Source organism: Ailuropoda melanoleuca, chromosome 18 (genome assembly GCF_002007445.2).
Source record: "Ailuropoda melanoleuca isolate Jingjing chromosome 18, ASM200744v2, whole genome shotgun sequence".
NCBI lineage: Eukaryota > Metazoa > Chordata > Mammalia > Carnivora > Ursidae > Ailuropoda > Ailuropoda melanoleuca.
Genome location: NC_048235.1, coordinates 5,647,715 through 5,669,116, shown reverse-complemented (window position 1 = coordinate 5,669,116; position 21,402 = coordinate 5,647,715). Strand labels below are relative to the sequence as shown.

The 21,402-nt window shown below is 40.8% G+C and overlaps 1 protein-coding gene across 1 annotated transcript; it reads right to left on the bottom strand.

Annotated features, from left to right (window-relative positions):
• Nucleotides 1-6: 6 nt before the first annotated feature.
• LOC117797081 (pre-mRNA-splicing factor RBM22-like) lies at nt 7-754 on the bottom strand (the record flags this gene model as incomplete). The annotated part of the gene is made up of 1 exon (XM_034647596.1): nt 7-754. A coding segment is annotated over exon 1 (741 nt), but the record flags the coding sequence as incomplete, so codon positions are not given.
• Nucleotides 755-21,402: the final 20,648 nt, after the last annotated feature.

Genomic DNA, 21,402 nt, shown 5'->3' with positions numbered 1-21,402 from the left:
CCTTAGATCAGTCTCAGTAATGGTATCGCCCAGGCCACCAACATACAGTGTGGTGATAGTCTTATCCTCTGGTGGGTCCAGACGAGGCATTGTTGAAGCCCGCTTTAGAAGTTTATCTGCCACAGGGTCATTGATACCATAATATCGGTCTTTGATGTTCTGATCAGCAAGGGGGTCATCTGGATCTGTTGGCTTCTCTTGCCTGTATGGACACTCCTCTCCTCTCTTACATTCTCCTTTTACCCAGAAGGAGCAGATGTGGGGTCGGTTCCTCTTGTAGTAGGGTGTGGTCCGGGCCAGCTTGAGCAACATGTCACTGGTGGATGTGGCTTTCCCCAACATGCCAACTGGCCGCGTCCCATCAGAGTTAGAAACTTCTCTCTCCATATTCTGTGTGTAGTACTCTTTGTTGACATCTGACTTTGGCATATCATCTTTAAAAGACAATCCTGCATCACGAACCTGGATGGGCAGGCCGTACTCCAGGTCCAAGAGGCAGGTCTGACAGACATTCTTCAATTTACTGCAGGTTTGGCACACTTCAGTTTTCTTGAAACGCATGCGGACCCCGGGGCACCAGCGAAACACTGTGAATGGCCTGGCACAGATTTTACATTCCTTCCCATACTTTTCTTTGGTCATTCGGATATATGGGTTTTCTCCAAGACACGTCTGGCACAGAATGGGGAAGTCCGCATCCTCCCAGTTCTGCCTGTTGTAGGTGTTGGAACCCAGAGAGGTCGCCATCTTGAGAGCGTCTTTAATTTTTATTTTTTAAAAGATTTATTTATTTATTTTAGAGAGGGGTTGGTGAGGGAGGGGCAGAGGGAGAAAATCTCAAGCAGATCCCTCTGTAAGCACAGGGCTCGATCTCACAACCCTGAGATTATGACCTGAGCTGAAATCAAGAGACAAACGCTGAACTGACTGAGCACCCAGACGCCCCTGAATACGGTCCCTTTAATTTCTTTATCAATGCCTGAAGAAGACACACTGAAAAATGCTAAAAGGTTAAAATTTGGAGATAGCATGGTTGTTTTAGCAAAAAGAAAATGAGTTTTTCAGTCCTCGACTTATGGTTGAATTCCAGGTTGCAACTTTCTAGTTGTCTTGTGAAAGATACGTACTCAACATCTTTGAGCTACAGTATCCTAAACTGAAAATGTAAAACATAGTAATGTACCTTATGGAGTTATTTTATGGATGAAATGAGAAAGGAATATCAAAGTGACTAACACATTGCTAGCCTATAGTAGGCAATCAATAAATCATCGCTATTATGATTATCATTTAAATTGTAATGTAAGTCCTAAATAACTGCTTTTTATTTCTAATGGGTAGACAAATACTTATCTTTATATGTAAATCAATGTAATAGAAGATAAATTACTTATTGCCAAGTAAAATAATTTTGGGGGAGTAGATAAAATGATTATAACGTGGTTCTCAATCACAGTGAGTTTATATTCTTAAAGTAATGTCACATTCCCCCCTTTCTGAAGAATTTAAACAAAAATCTTAAAACTGGTGTTTCTGAAAGCTAGGTCTGCCTATAGCCAAATTATCATGAAACTTGTTTATAAAATTCAGCTTCCTAGACCTTCTGAATCAGAACTCTGTGTTGCCCAGACCTCTAAATTAAAAAAAGAAAAAGAAAAAAAGGGCTGGCTAAACACAAACATTAGGAGTCACAGCAATGGGTGACCACCTACTCCCAGCTTGCTTAGGACTTTTCTGGTTCTGGCACGGAAAGTCCCATGTCCTGTGTTTTGACACCTGCCCCAGGCCCACACCAAGCTGGGTGGTGAGTCACCCTAAAAGCAGAATTTATTACCAAGATCTTGCTATATAACAAAAACAACACAATGTTTGCAAGGCCTTGGCATTTGAATTAACTTTTTGGAAAGGAAGGAAGGAAGGAAGGATTTAAGTAACAATTTCACTAAGTCAAAAATCAAGACCTCTTAACGTCAAAAATCACCAATTCATTGCTGGTGTTACGCTGACCTCTGGTGGAGAGTGCTGTCAACTACAACAAATTGAGAGCAGATCCTTCAATTGAATCGGATTTTTTCTTTAAGGTTTTTTATTTCCCTTTCTATTAGAAATGAAATAAGTTCTACATGAAGTTTCTCCTTTGATATTAAATATGTCGAGGAAGCTCTCTGTGATTATGCCGTAGATGTACTTTATCAAGCTGTGTCCACGCCATATAATCACATAGTGGGGAAAAGGTCTCTCACCAGTGACGTCAGTACGCATGTTCTCTTAGTTATTGGTAGGAAGACTCTGCTTTGCATGAAGTCTATAACTAGAGAGTTAATGTAAAATTGGGTCTCTAAGTACTGCTCTCTGCATCTGGTGTGCCCTCAGCTCTAACATACCGTTGTCCCAGATTTCCATGTGCCTCTCCTTTGCTTCCTTCAGAGCTCTGATTAAACGCTTTCAGAGCCCTTCCTACCACACCACATAAATATCAACTCTTTTCCTGATACTTCCTGTTATCCTTAGTCTGCCTTAGTCCTCTTTAGACCAGTCAGCCACACCCGACATCTATTCATTTCTCTCTCTCTTTCCACTAGAAAAAGGCAGGGACTTTGTCTATATTGTTTGCTGTTATAGTGATGGCATGGAGGACAGGATGCCTAGTAGGTGCACGATATATATTTACTGAACGAATGCTCAATTTTTAATTAGCATAATACCAACTCTCTGAAACATAGCCCCAAACACAATGCATGAATCCTTGCAAAGAAAATTTTCAAGGAAACACCCTGCAGTTGTCCTTTCACAAGGAAACGCCCCAGTTACCTAATTTCACAAACTGGAAATAGAGTGGTAACGACAGCAAGGGTGCCTCGCAGGCCTGGGCAGGCCCAGCACATGCTGGCTGTGGAGACGGTGTGGGGCCCCCAGCGCCAGGCTGTGCTGATCCACTGTCACCTCAAGCTGAGTACAAATGATGCTGGGCAAAAAACCCAGGAGGTCAGGGCAGAAAAGCTACAGGAAGCTTCAGGGTTACTGGGTAAATCAAAGAAATGAGAGGCGAACAAGACGGAAAGTGAGAGGAAGAAAGATTAGAAAGTGCTCACTTTGAAGGCCAAGTTCCAAGCTCCATGTCGGAAAAGCATGTCTGTGTGGTGGCAGTTGCCTAGGGACTTACTAGCTTTGAAATGTGGGCAAGTTGAATCTTGCCTCCTTTTTCTCGTCTTGAAATCAGGATAAATAAAAGAGATAATCTGTACGATGTCACATGGTAAGTACTTGGCAAGTGTGAGCCGTCTGGTTGGTGCCCACAGTGGACCAAGCATTATCAGAGAAGTCATGCCGTCCAAACATGGTGCGCCATTGTGTGCCCCTCACTGGACTTTCTCCACGTTAAACGTTCCAAAAGTTAACTTGGTCGTTCCCATTCTTCTCTGATGTTTGTATATCCCACTAACTTTTATTCAATAGTTCACAATGGGCCAGAAAATCAAAAACCAGCATGGCAAAGAAGGCTTGCTCCACAACTTTGGAGTTCTGCAAGATTCATAGATTCTTCTTTCTTTTATTAATTGAATATACTACAGATGTGATCTGCAATATAGGGACTTCATAATTTTACTATCACTTAAGGAACTTGTTTAATGGCAGTAGGAAATCCATGTGTATTTTCTCTTTTTATTCTTATTCTCTTTATTTGAAATCAAAAGACCATAATAAAATTAACTAGATGTTTTTCCTTATCTCACAATTCAAAGAAATCTTTATTGCCATTCAGAAAGGCAAATTGCCAAGGGAAAGTTCCCTTCATTGAAATATCCTATAGTCCTCATCACCAATTATGTTGATTACTTAGCACCAGACTCACAAAGAAAACTGCTTTTCATTCCACCAACATTTTGATTTCTTTATGCTGTGCTAATCAGAGTAACACAAAATTTATCTATAGCTAAGACTTTAGCCAAGAATCGGAAAATAACTCTATAAGTGCTTCTGTGTTATCTAAAATTATAAGCACTAAAGCTAGCACAATTATATTTTGAATCGGAAGACTGCAGACCAACATTCAGAGAATACTGATCCTACCTTATTAGCAATTCTAACAATCGTTTGAATTACCAAACTCTAGCTCATTGGAAGCACTCAGAAATGGGGAAGACTCAAAGACCTAGAAAATTGAACATCACAAGGTAAGAAAAAATTCCCAGGAACAAAACCTTCTGTATTACTACAGAGAACAGGAAATAATAATCATGGTTGGCCCTAAATCTATTATTAAATCAAACAATGCCTTTTGGAGATACTTTATAAGTCAAAACTTATTTTGATGGACCAGATGTCAATTACCTTGAACATTCACTTAAATACCAAAATCTCATTTTCCAAATAAAGACGTGTAAATGAAGCAGTATTTATGTTTCACACTATTCTTTAATTATTTATACACAGAACTGTACTTGTTATTATGTTTAATGCGTACATTTTACCTCAATCCAATGCAAAGTTCCTAAAGAGTGATAATGAAGGTCATTCTTTTTTTTTTTGTACTGTTTTCAGGTCTCAAAACACAACTTTGCTCATAAAACAAGAGTTTTGTTGTTGGTGTTGGTGTTTTTCTTTATAAAACAAATTGTATTGTAATTTCAGGGCGGAGAGAGTCTTCTCTCATTTATCCACAGACATTAAGTCAATATTAAAACTTTCTAACAGCCCAAAATATTATATAATGCCTAATATTATATTGCCCTACATATATATAATATATTTATTGCCCTACAAAATATCTTTACCTCATATAGACTATTAACGCTGTCCTTACTGTTTCTAGCTAAATTGCCGCTATACACATAAATAAATACCTAGTGTTTGTACGTGAGGGCATGCAAACAGAATTTAGAGTAATCCATGCTACAGGTTTTTAATATTCCACCGAAAATAAGAGCTATTTTTCTTGTTAATAGTCTTTGATTAAAGAGGACTTTGCTATAAAATTTTGGACTTTTGACTGAAAATACATCTGAGAAGGTCATAACAACTGAGAGTGCTTGAAAGCAATGATAAGAAGTAATGCTCTAAAATTTTTTCAACTTTTTCCTTTGCTATAATTTCAGACTTACAGGAAAGTTGCAAGAATGTTAAAAAGAATTTCCATATATTTTTTATCCCGATTCCCCAAATGTTAACATTTTTCACTTTTGCTTTATTGCTCTTTCTTTTGCTTTCTAATATATTGTACACACAAAGTATAATTTTCCCTCTCTGTATATACTTGTTCATTTTTTGAAAGTAAGTGGCAGACATGATGCCCCTTTATTCTCAATTATTTCAGTGAATATTTCCTAAATACAAAGACATTCTCCTACTAATTAAAATAACAATTATCAAAATGCAAACATTAACATTGATACTATGATCTAATCTACAGACATTATTCAAATTTTGCCAGTTGTCCCAATAATATCCTTTAGAGCCAAAGAAAATTTTGGATCACACATTGACCTCGGTTGTTATGTCCTTCTGGTCTGCTTTAGTCTGGTACATTCCTCGGTTTTTCTTTGTCTTCATAACCTTGATAACTTTGAAGAATATAGGCCAGTCATTTTGCAGAATGTCCTTAAACTTGCTTTTATGGGACACTGCCACATAATTAGATTCAGTTTATGTATTTCTGGCAGGAATATCACAGAACTATGGTGTGGTCCCTCTGCATTGTATTAAGAGGTACACGACGTCATTTTTCCTATTCCTGTTGATATTTGCTTTGATTACTTCATTAAGGTGGTGTCTGCCCATTTTTCCCATGTAAAGCTATATTTTTCCAATAATAAATAAGCATATTATTAGAGATAATTTGCGAGTAAAGAATATAAACTCCTGTTACTCATCAGACTTGGATCCACTAGTTTTAACATCTGCCGATGATTCTTTTGGAGTCCGTTATTAATGTGATGGTTGCCAAATAGTGTTGATCTAATCTCACAATAGTGCTGGTTTAATCAGATGCAGGATGTATTCTATAATTGTGTTCTATCTTTTCATAGTTTAGGTCTTAATAGATTTTTATGTTCTCTCTTTTTTTTTTTAATTTACACTGCTCGTTCTATCTAAGAGAGCTATAAACATTGCTTACATCATTTGGTAAAAAGCTACTGATTGTATATTTCCTTTCCTTTTTATAACAAGTAATTGTATTAGCCATATTATTTTAATAATTTTAAAAGTAAGGTTGCCGCCTATGTGAGGAGTGCAACATGTTATATGTAAAGGGACCTCCTTAAGAAAGATGGTGTTCTCCATTCACTGACTTAGGTTAGGTACCTTCACTAAGGCCTAAATTTACCAAGTGTGGGTCAATTTTTTGACAATATTCTGATCATTTGCAGCTGAGATCAAGAGCCGTAAAAAGATTTTTTTTTTAAAGATTTTATTTATTTATTTGACAGAGAGAGACACAGCCAGGGAGAGAGGGAACACAAGCAGGGGGAGTGGGAGAGGAAGAAGCAGGCTCCCAGCAGAGCAGGGAGCCCCACGTGGGGCTCGATGCGGGGCTTGATCCCAGGACTCTGGGATCACGCCCTGAGCTGAAGGCAGATGCTTAATGACTGAGCCACCCAGGTGCCGCCTGTAGAAAGATTTTTACCACAAGTACCATTCATTGTATTTCTTTTTCTTAACTCTATGACACAATGTGGTTAAGATTTATCTGACACACAAAAGAATTTTCCATAATTTGTATACCCTGACTCTTAAAGAAAATGTCACCTTAGTAACAACATTAGTGGGCAAAAGGTTTTAAAAATTGTATTTTATTGGGTAGTCTATGTAATGACATTTTTTAACTTTACCAACCCAGATAGACTAGACTCTGATCCTATTCTATGGATTCTTTCTGTGTGCTTACAGTATGGAGGTCTGAAGTGTGGATCTAATGCTTTTCAATCCATAACATTACCTCTAAACTTATACGCACTTCATCTCTGGGTATTAAAATGTCATATTTGAAAATTTTAGTGACCCAGTTAAGAGGAAGGGAAAAGGTCTTTATATTTTAAAAATGATTTAAATTGGTCATAGTACAGAGAAAACTTGAAAATTACTTTGTGATAAAATGGGAAATAAAATTGGGAAAAATCCTAGCATGGAACCATGGACTCTGGACTGACCTTTGTTGGTGGTTTGCTGACAATCAGGTATTCACTTCCATTTTATTACCAGCCCCATCATCAAATAATGCCCATGGAAGTGCTTGATTAGTACTTTTGGACCTATACTTCTGATGTATAACTTGTTACCATAAATATCTGGTCATTGGGATCATGGTTTAAATGAATAGTAGTTTAAAACAGTCATTCCATGGTTTTTGATGTTCAAATTTAACTCACCTTTTTTTTTTGTTATTGTTATTGTTTCTTACTTTGCTTTGGCAAAAATTGAGGGACTAAGTTTATTGAGAGGATATATATGTATCATATGTTCATGTGTATTGTGTGTCATGTATGTATATGGCACAGATATATAAGTTATTTCATAAATTAACTGCTATCCTTCAGTCAATGTAATTTACAACATGTCTAAGCCAACAAATAAGTAAACATGTCTAATTCGGATTAAATGATTCATTCCTATAGCTTGAGGCCATTTTCATATCATTTAAGGATCAATGAAACAGCAGAAAATCAATGATGATGGGAGGGCTCTGTAGCTCCATGACTGCCTTTGATCTAATTTTTTTAATTTTATTTTTTTTGCCGAAAGCAAGATGAACCAGCTTATGCTTTTAACACTCTTCTGTAGTTGATACAAACAATCAAATCAGTATTACAGTGTCTGCTGCACTATGGTCAAGTTTTTTTCTTGAATCACTTCTCTTTCCTATTAGCTCTCCAGTTTATTCCCTTGTCAGAATCTAAATTGCTCATGCACCTTTTTGTCCAATCCAATTCACACTTACCAACTGTGTGAACAGGCCTGTCTGAACAGTAGGGAGTCCTCCTAGGGGTGGCATGAATTATATGGAAAAGAACCCTGAATTAGAAGCCAGAGGTCAGAGTGCTTCCCTTAGGGAGGTGGGTGAACACCCCAGCCCTTCGGGCTTTCTCCTTCTCCTTCAGGCAGGAGCCAAGCTCTGTGCTTTCTTGTCTCCATGGAATTTTCCTGTAGTGGGTTAAGAGAATGTATCAGTCTATCATTTCCCTTTTGATGTGTAAGCAATCAAAACGTGGCCTAAAAATCAAAATGTGGCCTAATCAATAAAATGATTGACTATTTCTCAGGCTGGTTGGCTGGGTGGTTCTTCTTTCCATGTGGTATTGGCTGGAGTCACTGGTATGACTGCATTCACTTGATAACTACATTAAGTTGGGAAGTCTACAAACATCCCCTTCACGTGTCTGGGGCCTTAGTGCTGGCCCTGGGCTGAGACACCTCATATTCTCTCTGTGTGTGGTTGAATTCCACGTAGCCCCTCTCTCTATCAGGGCATCCTGAACTTTTAACCTGGAGGCTCAAAGATCTAAGAGGGCAAATCTTCCAGGCCTGAAAATGGTTAGTCCCCAAAATGGCAGAGTGCTATTTCTGCTGCATTTACTAGGCAAAACAAGTCACATTCTACTGGGCAAGGCCAGACTGACTCAAGATGTTTGTGTATGTGTGTGTGTTGGGGGAGGGGAGATGAATGGATCCTACTTCCTCATAGAATGAGTGTCATGGGCACACAAAGAGGGGAGAAATTGTTGGCTCCCAAGTTCTGAGATTATCTATAGGAAAGGTTTCTTTTTTTATGCTTCCCAGTTTAATTTACCCCATTTTTTTCAGTAATCGTAGCCATATTCCCTCAGGAAATTATTCTTCCTACCCTGAATGCGTATACTCTCAGTGAAGTCCCATCCCTCAATCAGCATAAAGTTCGGGACCTTGGCTTGAGTTGTTCAGAGCATCATGAGTTTGGGAGAATAAAATATGATCCAATCAAGTCAAGCGGAAGCAACAAAGTTTTTTCCTGGTCTTTCTGGGAAAGAGATCCTCATTCTCTTCCTTAGTGGACTTGAAACTAAAATGGTGTGGCTAGCCAGAGATAATGAACAGAAAATCAGTCAGGGAAGAGGTTCAAGCTGAGAAAGTAGAACCAAAACCTGGAGAGAGGAAACCCAGAACCTGGTGGCATCATTCGAATCCTGAAATCGAGCTTGCCGGAAACCCGCACTCCACATTGGTTTTCTGTGTTGTAACACAATTCATTTCTCTTTGCGTGTAAGGCCGTATGAGTTGGGTGTCTGTTCACTTGACCAGAAGTGTTCCAACCAATAAAAGTAGAAAGCTAAAATGGTCTACAATTCCATTCCCTTCTTGGCTGTTGTGGCTCAACAATTCAATGCCCTGAAAGAAGGGAGTGAAGAGAAATAATTCCTCTGTGAGAAATATGAAGAGAGAATGAAGGATTTCCCCAATATTAAAAAAGAGATTTTTGTCAGGTTGAAAATGAAGGTGGGTGGAGGAAAGATCAGTCGTTAACTGATGCTGTGGGCCAGTCCCCTGAGGAGATGGCTAGCTAGGCCTCCGAAGGGAAAGAAACCGCAGCCAAGTGCGGCATGGAAGCTGTCAAGCTGGCTAGCTTGAAGGACTCACGGAGAATGTGATGATGAGAGCCTGCAAGCAAGATTTGAAAATAACACGTTGAGACTCCAAAGACTTTGTAATATCCCTGTGGGGAGAGCACTGGTGACCCCTAACGCCGCGTGCCCTGCCATCTCAGGGGAATTTAGACTGAAGTTGATAATAAATTAACTTTTAATAAATAAAATAATGAATTTTTTTGTACAATTGAATCTGTGGACTGAGACTTACACATACTGAAGACTAATAAAACACACGAATTAAGGCAAATTAAGGTTTCTGGGTGGCAGTGTTCTGCCATACAAAAGCTGAAGGATGAAGGATCATGACATTGAAAATACCTTGTATGTCTGTGATAACTGGAGTGTGTGTGGGTGTGTGCACGCACGTGTAAAATTTCAAGGCACGTTGAGCACCTACTATGTGTTACACTCCAGGCTAAATGTTGGGAACACAGCGATGGGAAGAATAAGCCTGGTTCCTGCACTTCCAGAGCCTTAGTTTATGGGCACACAATCACCAATGAAAGATGAGCTCTCTGCTGGGAGGAGTGCAGGGGCTGTCGGGAGCCTCTGGAAGGTGTGCCTATCCACGTCTCTAGGTCCTGCAGAGCCACCGAATCCAAGTTGGAAAATAAAGCCAGTAGATGTTTACAGGGTAAAGTAGGGGAGGAGGTTTGGTGGGGGCAATAATTGTGTTAGGCTGAAGGAACAGCGTATTCAAGGCCTGCGTGGAGAGAAAGCATGGCAAGTCACGCGCACCGAAGCGATGATGGGCAGGTAGAACGTAAGCGCTGACGTGGCGAATGGCAACCATAGGAGACGAGGCTGGAGAGCTAAGCCGAGGGCAACGATAGCATGAAGCCACTTATGCGCCATTTAAAACGTTTGAGTCTTATTTTAATGTTTAGGTAAAAGATGTAAGCCAGGAAATGATATAACCAGATCTGATCTTTAGGATAACAAATCTGGCTGCAGAGTAGAGGATAAAATGGTGGGCGTGGGGACGGGGAGCAGGGACCCCACTAAGGAACGTATGCTGTAGATGAGATGGTTTCCGACAGCCCTTGTCACTTCCAGGCTTCCCCTTCAGCTCCGGTGCAGACGTCCCCCTTCCAGGCTATAGAATCAAAAACCAATAGAGCTCTATGGTGGTCTCAGAGTGACTTGTCGCTTTCCTTAATAAGCTTTCACCACTGTATTTGGATCGCATCCTCAGAGCTCCGCTAAGAATACCACTCACTGCTTTCACACACACGTATGAGTCACCTCACTTCAGAGTGAGGATGACATGATAACCCCCCTTCATCTGCGTCCACATACAGAAATTAATGGTATAATTGTCTGTTAATAGTAATAATACACTAAACTGAGGGTTTGGGGAAGGACTGCATATGCGATGTTTATGCCACGGAGCCAGCACGTAGTAGACATTATACTAAAACGCATGAACATCATTGATAGTTGATCCGACTTTCCATGCAGTTCCTTCCTCACAAGACCTGAGCATTATCCTGTAAATGTAACTCTTCCCCTGAGTGCCTAGCATCAATGTATGAATGGAGTCAAAATAACTTTAAACCCGAGTTAGGTCTCTCAGCACGAAAGACAGTACCATAACTCAAATGGTGCAGTAAAAATAATACCAGGCATCGCCAAAGAAGCAAATGAATAGACTTGAAAGTGCTTATCTTCATTAAAGAAATATATGAGGTGTGACATGTTGGGGCTTAAACGGGGCCAGGAAGGCTGGCTCCACAGCCACACACACAATGAAACTCCTATTTGTGCAGCTCACAGCAGGGTTATTAGAGTCAGGATAGATAAGGGATGTCTGGTCCTTCTACGTTCAAAGTGGATCTCATTTGAATTGCATTTTAACCTTGGTGCTTCTGATGTCCTGAAATAATGTATTATACTATAAATTTGTTGAATTCGTGACAATCTTCAAAGGTTTTTTGGGTGGGATTATCAAATCGTTTTTATCTTCATAATATCTAAAGTAAACTGAACAGTATTTAAAACTGCTTTATTGGTGGAAAAAAATTACATCTCAGTTTCTCCTGGTAATTGGATGACATTTCCCAATAGATTAGAAGTGAAGTTTCTTAACTTTTCCCCATATCCTTTGGGGTATACAGAATGCCAGATTGTTAACTGAGATTACTTTACCTGTAAGGACCTACAGTTCTTCTCACACAAATCATCCCAATGTTTTGCCTTTTACACTTGTACCTTTTTTTATCTAAAGGACCTCTGTGATTTCTTAAGCATTTTTATGTGACTTTAAACCGTGGTGTTGGATGTGTCTGTTTACATCAGGTGTACATGTGATAATTTACGGTGCGCAGTGTAACCCAGCACTTTTGCATAAAATTACAGATCAGGGACATATTCTCCAATTTTTCTTTTAGGTCACTGTCCAACACTTAAAAACTATCTTTGGGGCGGATTTTCCCCCCAAGTCTGGAAAGAAAACACTAAATTTTGAAAGTTTTTTTTTAAAATTTTTTGAGGACAATCAAAATGTACCAAGATTATCCATAAACATTCATTGGCCTTTGCCAACTTTTTCTAAATAGTTATCAATGAGCCACACTGAACATCTTTCCAACATCGCAATTTTTTTTAGGGGGGGGTTGTCTCTTTCAGTCCTTTTTGTCCTGATGGTGCTATCGAATATAAAGCTTTATATGCTACCATTCTGTCTGTCCTTCGGGTGGTAGTTCTGGGCTGGTACATGAGCCACGCTGACCAGTGGTATTGTGTTGTGCTCTTGACAAAGCCAGCCTACTGCAGGTGGCCACATGACCTCCAGCAGGGCTAATCAGATTCCTCGATAGTTGGACTGCGGACAGGTGGAGTGAAGCTCTTTCGCTGTAGGGCTTCCATGCTAAGAAAAGTGCTTAGGGTGGTTAATGCCATCTTCCCTATCACGTGCAGAAAACAGAGACTCTTTCCAAAGGTTTTACCTGTAAGAGGCACAGAGTGAGTACCTAGGGAGGAGGCGAAGCATCATTGTTGTGTGAAATGTGATAAAATGAGCTTACAAGAATGAACTGCTCTGTAGAAAGAAAAAGTGGGGATTTTCTGAAGGCAATACCCATGGGAAACTCTTGGTGAAGCTCAAAGGTACCCATCACACAAGATGTCTCATATTTTGTCATCCATAGAAGATGGGCAGCCTATGTTTTGGTCCTTTTAGCTCAGGAAGCTGGTTTTTGATGACCTGAGGAATTTTGACCAGAGTTAGATTTTTTTGTCTTTAACTTTTTGTCTATTTTGCTTGTTATTTTTCCTTCTCCCCCCCTACTTTTTTTTCCTCATTATTTTCTTATACTTCTCTTTATTTCTCATTTTTCCTTTATTTTAAATTTTTCTCATTTTGTATTTTTAATTTTTCTATTTGCCTATTTATTTATTTTCTACACTTTCTTCTACACTTTTTCCTATTTCTCAGCTTTTCATTTTTCACTTTCTTTTTCTTACATTTTCCTTATCTTTTTAAATTAATTTTTTTCTTTATTCTTTTATTTTAATTTTAATTTTTATTTTTTTCATTTTCTTTTTCTCATTTTTTCTTAGTTCTTCTTTCATTTTTCTTTTCTTTTTTTCTATTTGTCATTTCTTTTTTCTTGATTCATATTTTCTCATTTTTTAAAAATTCAGCTTATTAGTATTTATTTTTGCTCACTCATTTTTTGTCTGTGATTGTGTTTTAATCCCTTTTGAGTAATTAGTTCATTAGATGAACTGTATTGGTCAGGATTCTCCAGGGAACCAATGTAAAATGAGGAATTGGTTCACATGATCATGGAATCTGAGGAGTCCCGTGATCTGCCATCTGCAAGCTGCAGATCCAGGAGCGTGAGTGGTGTAATTCAGTCCCATCTGAGTTCCAAAGTCCTGAGAACCAGGGAAACTGATAGATTGAATTCCAGCTCGAGGGCAGGAGAAGGTCATATGAGATGTCTTGGCTCAAGAAGTGAGGGAGAAAAAAGGGGTGAATCTCTCCTTCCCCTGCTTTTTGTTGGACCCAGGCCCTCACTGGACTGGGGAACATCATCTGTTTCTCTGAGTCCACTGATGCAAAGGCACATAGATGTAACCTTCACATGGACTTTAGGCCTGGTTTTCTTTCAGGTGATTTGGATCGAGCTTCCCTCCAAATTTCCCAACTTTAAACTGACCTCAGCCCAGCAGTAAGCCCCATACACTGCAGGACCTCTTGGCCATCTCTACTTGGGAAACTCACATGGTCAACTACCATCTCTTCAAGACCATTGGCAAGGGTAACCTCACCAACAGACGGCTGGCCCTGCACATCCTCAGCTGGAAAGAGGTGGCTGTGAAGATCCATATTTTCACATATCTGTGAAGCAGAACTCCCCCCACCTCCAGAGACGGTCGCACAAAATCCCAGTCATGCCTCGAATCACCTCCACTTAGGGAAATGGGTTTTTTTCCAGATTAATAAGACGCAATTTTTAAAAAGATTTTATTTATTCATTCGAGACAGAGTGATACCGAGAGAGAGAGAGCATGAGCAGGGGGAGGGAGAAGCAGACTCCCTGCTTGCCCTCGGAGCCGGGCTTGGGATTCGATCCCAGGACCCAGAGATCATGACCTGAGCCGAAGGCAGATGTTTAATCATCCAAGCCACCCAGGCACCCCACCTTAGAGAAATTTTTTAAAGTGATTGACACCAAGGAAACAATTTACCTTGTCTTGCAATAAACTCATGGAAAACAGCTGTTTCCATTACTTCGTGGCCCATGGCAGCAGGAAAAGGAAGAGGCCTGAGGTAAATTCCACCAGACAGTGTCTCTGCTGTGCAGTCCTGTCACCAAAAGTGACATAAGTCCATAGAGACTATTCCGGACCAGTTGTTTGTGTCCTCTCAAAACTCATGTGTTGGTGCTCTGACGCTCAATGTGATGGTATTTGGAGTGATTAGGGTTTGGATATATCTTTGGGAGGTAATTAGGTTTAGATGAGGTCATGAGGGTAGGGTCCCCGTGATTATAAGAGGGAGATCCTGGAGCCTGCTCTCTCTCTGTCATGTGAGGACACAGAGAGAAGGCAGTCACTGTCGTCCGGGAAGAACGCCTTCACCAGGAACCAGCTCTTGTTGGCACCTTGACCTTGGACTTCCCAGTCTCCACGATTATGAGAAATAAATGTCTGCTATTGAAGCCACCCAATGTATGATATTTTGTTACAGTCACCCACATTGACTAAGAGACCTAAGGCAGAAAATCTGCTTTTGGATGCTGACATCTCAGATTCTGGCATTAGCAATGGTGTCACCTTTGGTGACAAGCTGGATACCTTCTGTGGCAGTCCCCCTTATGCTGCCCCAGAGTTCTGACATGGTGAAAAGTACCACAGCCCTGTGGTGAATGTGGACAGCCTGGAAGACTTCTTCTTACAATCTGGTCAGCAGTGCCCACCTCCAGACGGACAAAAGTTCCAGGTGTTGTGAAGTGGGTACAGAGCAGCATATACCATTCCCCTTCTACAAGTTTGTGAAGTATGAAACCTGCTCAAGAAATTCCTCAGCCTCAGGCCCAGCAAGATATGCACTTTAGAGGAATCATGAAAGATCCATGGATGAAATGAGCTGTGGAGAGAAACTAGAGCCTTGCACTGAGCCACTCCCTGACCGCAAGGAACCCTAATAGACTGGGTGATGGACTACATGGGAAGATATCTAGGACTTGCTAATGCACCAGGATGGCAAAATTATGGCTACCCTTCTGCTTCTGGGCTACAAGAGATCTGAGCTGGGGGGCTACATCATGACTCTGAGACTGCCACCTTCAGCTGATCACATCAACAGCTGTACTCCTTCCCTATCCTGCAAGGTACACAACACAGCATCTCTGCCAGCACAAAGCAGTGGCTTTTCAGCAAGCCCGTCATTCTCACCTCTCATTCTTACTCTAAAAATAGAGTAGCAACACCGAAAATCATGGCAAGGAGGACCAGGAGTCAGGATGGAGACTAGCAGCCCATCCAGAGTGCATACCAGTGCTCTACGTTGCCTGGAGAAGAAGACCCCATCCCTAGAACAGCTCCCCAGTGTGGCCCCTTGACCTCCCCTGCACCCACAACACTAGCAGCTGTGTGGGAGTCCCAGATGGAACTACCTTCCCCCAAGGTATATCCTCCAAAACTCCCTCCAATATGGGCAGCTAGGACAGGGGTAGAACCAGTAGAATTTTCCCGGTTATGTGACCCCAGGCTCTTCTTCAGGCAACAGCCAGGGCTAGCAGGGAGCCACTGGGAGATTCTTCATCTTCATCCACAGACACCTGTGTTTCAAGTTGGCCAGAAGAAACAGGCTTGGAGTTGAAAACAGACTGAAGTCAATCAAACATCACATGGTGGGCAGGAGGGGTAGGGGAGGGAGTAATAAAATCAAGGAAAAGATGTCAGGAAATCAAGTGATGCTCCCTGAACTTTACGTGGAACTTGAAGGTCATGAGCTCCATGGAACCCAACAACATGTTGTTGGAGGGAAGCCAGGTGCCAGACAGAAACAGCTACGGGTAGGACCCCAGCAGGATGTATAAGCAACGTTGCAAGGGAAGGTCCTGAATCCTTCAAAATTCTCTTGTGACCCAACTGAAATAAAAACAAAAACAAAATCACAAAAAACAAACCCTTCCCTCCAGGGAAACCAGATCTTGGTAAGGCCGTCCAAACAATGGGACAAATGTCAGTGAAGTGGACAGGGCACACACTACATTTGGGAGCTGTGGTATTGGTTTTGCTTGCTGGGAAAACAAGGCGTGAAGGTCACTCTGTATGATAAGTATTTCTATAAAACAACCACTCTTTATAAGCCTAAAGAAACAAGAAAAAAACAAACCAAACCACAACAACAATACGAGTCTTATGGTTGGAAACTGCACTCCCCAAAAAACCAGCTCCAGCCCTTTAAGACATCCCTTTTATCATTTGTTGTCCTGCTCAAAGATCCATGGTTTTTCTTGACTCTTTTCACATATAAATTATATTGATTGGCTTTTATGGCCATCCACAGACTATTTCCATCCCTTTTGTCCATTAATATTTATATTTGCAACTAACATTTGCACACCTCTTTAAAATTTTGTCTTTCAAATGCATTATCTTATTTAAATGTGACTCAGACTTTCTGTTTTATTTTTCCCCAACTCCTAACATCACTGTAGTGGACTTTAGAATCCCCTACAGATGACCTTCCCAACACTTGTCCTCAATACCAGGAACCATCGTTTCTACTGGACACTGCAAATCTACTTCTTTGGTCTTACCCTAGGACTCTTTGTCACCCCAGATCTCTCAAACTCTGAAATCTTAAGGTCTTCTTCTGCAGTATTTGAATATAATCCTTTTTTATCTTTAATCTTTAAACATTTTTCAAGCTTTATTTCCGCTAAATCTGCTTTTAAACTTCACTTATACTTTTAGTAATTTGACCCCTCTTTTGCTCCAGCTGATGTTAGCCTGGAGTCCTCTTCCTTCCTGTTCTAGTTTAGATCCAAGACGCATTATTTGGACTTTTTTTTTTTTTTTCCAACAGCCTTAACACATTTTTCTCCCTATCTTTCTACAGTAACCTCCATGAAAGCTCTCAGCCATCTATTAATCCAGTTCCCTGTTTTATGCAGTCTGCCAGGCACTGCTAAAGTAATCACAAAGATATAGATTGGTTTCTCTCGAAATCTGTGTTCAGTTTTGGCTACAACCTCAATGCTGCTTGATATTTCTTTTATATACCATGGTCAGCTCCCCTCTTGTACGTTCTTGCAACTTTACCAATATGCATTACTTCCCTGAAGTGGAAACATAGTGCTAATATGCTATTTTCCAGCACAGCTCTTTCTTAGTGCCAAAAGAACACTGTGGCAATCAGGGCTGTTTTTGGTCCACCTCTGTCCCAAAGCTCCACACTTAAATAAAAGCTTTCTTCCTTCTTTCTTTCATTCTATCTCTTTCCCAACCCTTATTACTATCTCAAAGGACTGGGAATTTTCCTCTTCTGTGTAGCTTATTCCTCCCCTTTGCTCCCGATCCCATCTCTTCCTTCTACTCTAAGAAGTAGATCTAAGATCATTATCTCATATCCAGTAGTATATTAAACATGCTCATATTTCTTTTATAGTTAAAAAAACCCTTCCCTGACCCTAACACCTACTAGATAGATACTGCCTTATCTTCTTTCCTTCCCTGATGAGCCATAAATAAGCTGTCTACAGTATTTTCCTAATCCCAACGTCTCATTACTTACTCTTCTTCCAATTTCTCTGCTCCTCACCTTTGGCAATACTCTTGCTAATTTGTTGGAGGAGGTCATCAGTTGACCAGAGAGCTGGACCTGGACAATCGAGGTTCTCCTCACCCCCTCCCCATCCTTGGAATGTGTGTTCTGTCCACTGTACTGGGAGCCACCTCAAGGACACAGCTTTGAGAGAGCAATGTGTTGTTGACACTGTCTGGATGATAAACGAACCTCATTAAGCTGGCTGTATCAACTCTAAACGTTCTAGTGGGTGAGTGCAGAGATCTACTCATCTTGTGGTCACCCACGATAAGCCTTCTAAGTGTGTCCCCTTGCTTATTAAACCTGCCACCTACCCATCTGGAGTGGTCTGCCTTTTTCTGCATTTCTCCCTACCTCTGTGTACAGGGGCCAGGTTCGAATTTCACTTGGGGGGCTCCTGAGGTTGTGCTAACCCAACGCTAAGGTCTCACCAGTCTCATAACAGGTGCCATAACTGCCAAATCCAAAGGGAACTTTTCAGGGGCGCCCGGGTGGCTCGGTAGTTAAGCATCTGCCCTCGGCTCGGGGCGTGATCCCAGCATTCTGGGATCGAGCCCCACATCAGGCTCCTTGGCTGGGAGACTGCTTCTTCCTCTCCCACTCCCCCTGCTTGTGTTCCCTCTCTCACTGGCTGTCTCTCTCTCTCTGTCAAATAAATAAATAAAATCTTAAAAAAAAAAAAAACAAAAAGCAAAAAACAAAGAGAACTTTTCAGTCCTCATCTTCCTGGCTCTGTCTATCTAATCCAGTTGACCACTCCTTTCCTCACAGGACCTTCTCTGGGTTCTTTCCCTAGCCTAAGAGCATTCTGTTGCCCTCCTATTTATGGACACCTTGTTTACAGCTATTAAATGTTTGTGTGTTCTGATTTCCCACTGTTGATGGCCTTTTTCTTTCAATTCTGCATTCTCCCTGAATGAATCAAATCATGGTGATGTTGGAAAGGTATCTGAGACAGAAAATGCTCAATGCATGACCAGCAGTTACTCTCTGCCCAGATCAAATCTTCGTATTTGCAGTAATGTAATGTAATGTAATGTAATGTAATGTAATGTAATGTAATGTAATGTAATGTAGCTTCTTCACTCACCTCAGAACTTAGCTAAAGCCTCAACTGTGAGTTCAATGACTGATAAGAAGGGTCATGTTCTAAAAAAGAAGTGGGAGTCCCATCCCCCAGGACTTGTGAAGAGGTGAACAAGGCAGTGAATCTAGAAATGAGAGAGGAGTGGAGAGATAATTTGGAGACTTGATAGACAGTCAGATGTGAGGCGTGAGGAAGCAGAAATGTTGGAAAATTGGCATTATGATTAGACTATAGAAATTGAGACAATGAATTACTTGACATGCTTAGTGAATTCCCATATAAACTTATGTAATTTGTTACATCTCGGGTGAGATAATGGCTTTTCTATACCTGAGGTCCAGGATATTGATGCCCATTTATATGGTCACTGTAAGACAGATTACATAAACATCAAAGTTTTGATGTATTCACTTATAATCAGCCAAAAGAGAAACAGCATCATGATTTAGATGGCAGTATATAACAAGTTATATTTTTAGTGTATTTCAAAATTCTTATAAATCGCAGAGAGTGTCTAAAATATTTATAGATTATACTCAGTGTTGGAAGATACTACCTTTCTTGCTCAAGCATGCAGACATCCACATCGATACTGAGAGATAGTGTGGTGAACTGGTTAAGACCCTGGGCTCTGAACATTTCCACTGAGGTTTGAATCTCACCTTCTTGTTTATTACCTCTGTGAATTTGGGCAAGTAATTTATTTCTTTGTGGCTCAGTCTCATCTGGAAAGTGGGAATAATATTATCTCTCTTGTAAGTGTGTTGTGAGAACTACATGGATTAATATAAAGCCCTTAGAACAGAGCCCTACATTTCATAAATTGTACTTAATTTATGTTATTATTGTCATTTTGTATTTCAGAATCATGATACAATTCCACTAGGAAAAATAAAAATAGTTCTAATTTTTTAGAATTGTAATATCTTGAAATAGGTCCTCGGGAAGTAAGTGACTGGTTATTTGTGGAGATCCAAAAGCTGTGTTTAGGAATTAATCTCCATACATTCATCATTTATCTCGATGGAACCCATGTATAAGTATTTCGCTTTGCTGCAGTCACAGTTCATGCTGGTCAATTTCCAGAATCATGATGCATTTCTAAATGGTGTGTTGAACGCTTACAACTTCTATTGACTACTTCCTTTCCCCTCCCACAAGAATAACTTTCTATTCCCATTTAACTGAAATGCATTTCCAACATCCCTTCCAGGAGTATACCTCTTCCATTATGTGAGAAACAGCTGTGCACGTGTTTCTGTGCCATTTTAATGATATGTTCTGCATTTCTTTATGTCTTTTTGCTAAACATTATGTTCTTTATTTTTCATATCATGTCTTCTGCATTAGAGAGCAACGTTCCTTAAGGTTAATAACTGTGTCCACTTTGTTTTATTCTTCCACATGTTTGTGGTATAGATTTGTATACTTTAGGCTGAGAAAGAAGTTTAAGACACTTTGGGGACGGATTTGCTGAAATTAACTTCTCCAGTCTGAATCCTGAAAGAACTAGGCCATTATAATTACATAATTTTTTTTTTTTTTTTTAGCGTGAAGGGACCTTACAGATAATCTTTTCCAGATCCTTCCTTTTACAAATGGAGGAAACTGAGTCCCAGTATAACAGTGGTGGAGCCAGAATCACAATTCATCCCTCCCGGCTGGCTGATAAACTCAGTTCTCTTTCTGCAGCGTCAGCTCCCTCTTGGATTGAGTCATTTATTTTCCAGGTGACTTCTGCATATTATGGTGGGTATGGGGGGGAGGGGTGCTTTTAGGACTTTACAGCCTTGCCAGGTTACAGAAACCAACATATATAACATAGAAGAAATTAGAGAGACCTAATTTAAAATAAAAGGAGAATTTTCTCTTCCTCTTGTCTTTAATAATATCGTTATTAAGGGGAAAAAATGGTATACTGAAGACAAGAGAAGATCTTAGGGAATGTAAAATTATCCTATCAAATCTGTCTCTTCTGGAATGATCTTTTCCTAGTCTCTACGTTAGGAGTTATTATTTTGGCTACAGGGTCCTTGGTGGGGGGCTGAGACAACGCGTGTGTAGGAGATGTGTATTTAACATTTAGGGGGGAGGCGTCTGCACGTGGCCCGCGGCAGAGCGAAAGGGGAGGGGTGGGGGGCGTGGGGAGGAGAGCGCGCGCGAAGAGCCGGGCAGTAGCCATTAGCCTGAGGAGGCAGGTGGGAAGAGGGAGGGGTCTGCGCGTCCTCAGAGGTTCTGGGAACCCCGAGACCCGCTCCGCTGGGTGGGGTGAGGCTGCAACTCGCCGCGGCGCCGGGAGCTGAGGAGCGGCTGGGAGAACTTGGCCATTCGCGCTCGTCTGGTGCCACTCGTCCAGGGACGTTGGTCCGGAGACGCAGGGCAGAAGGACGTCGGGCCATGGGTGA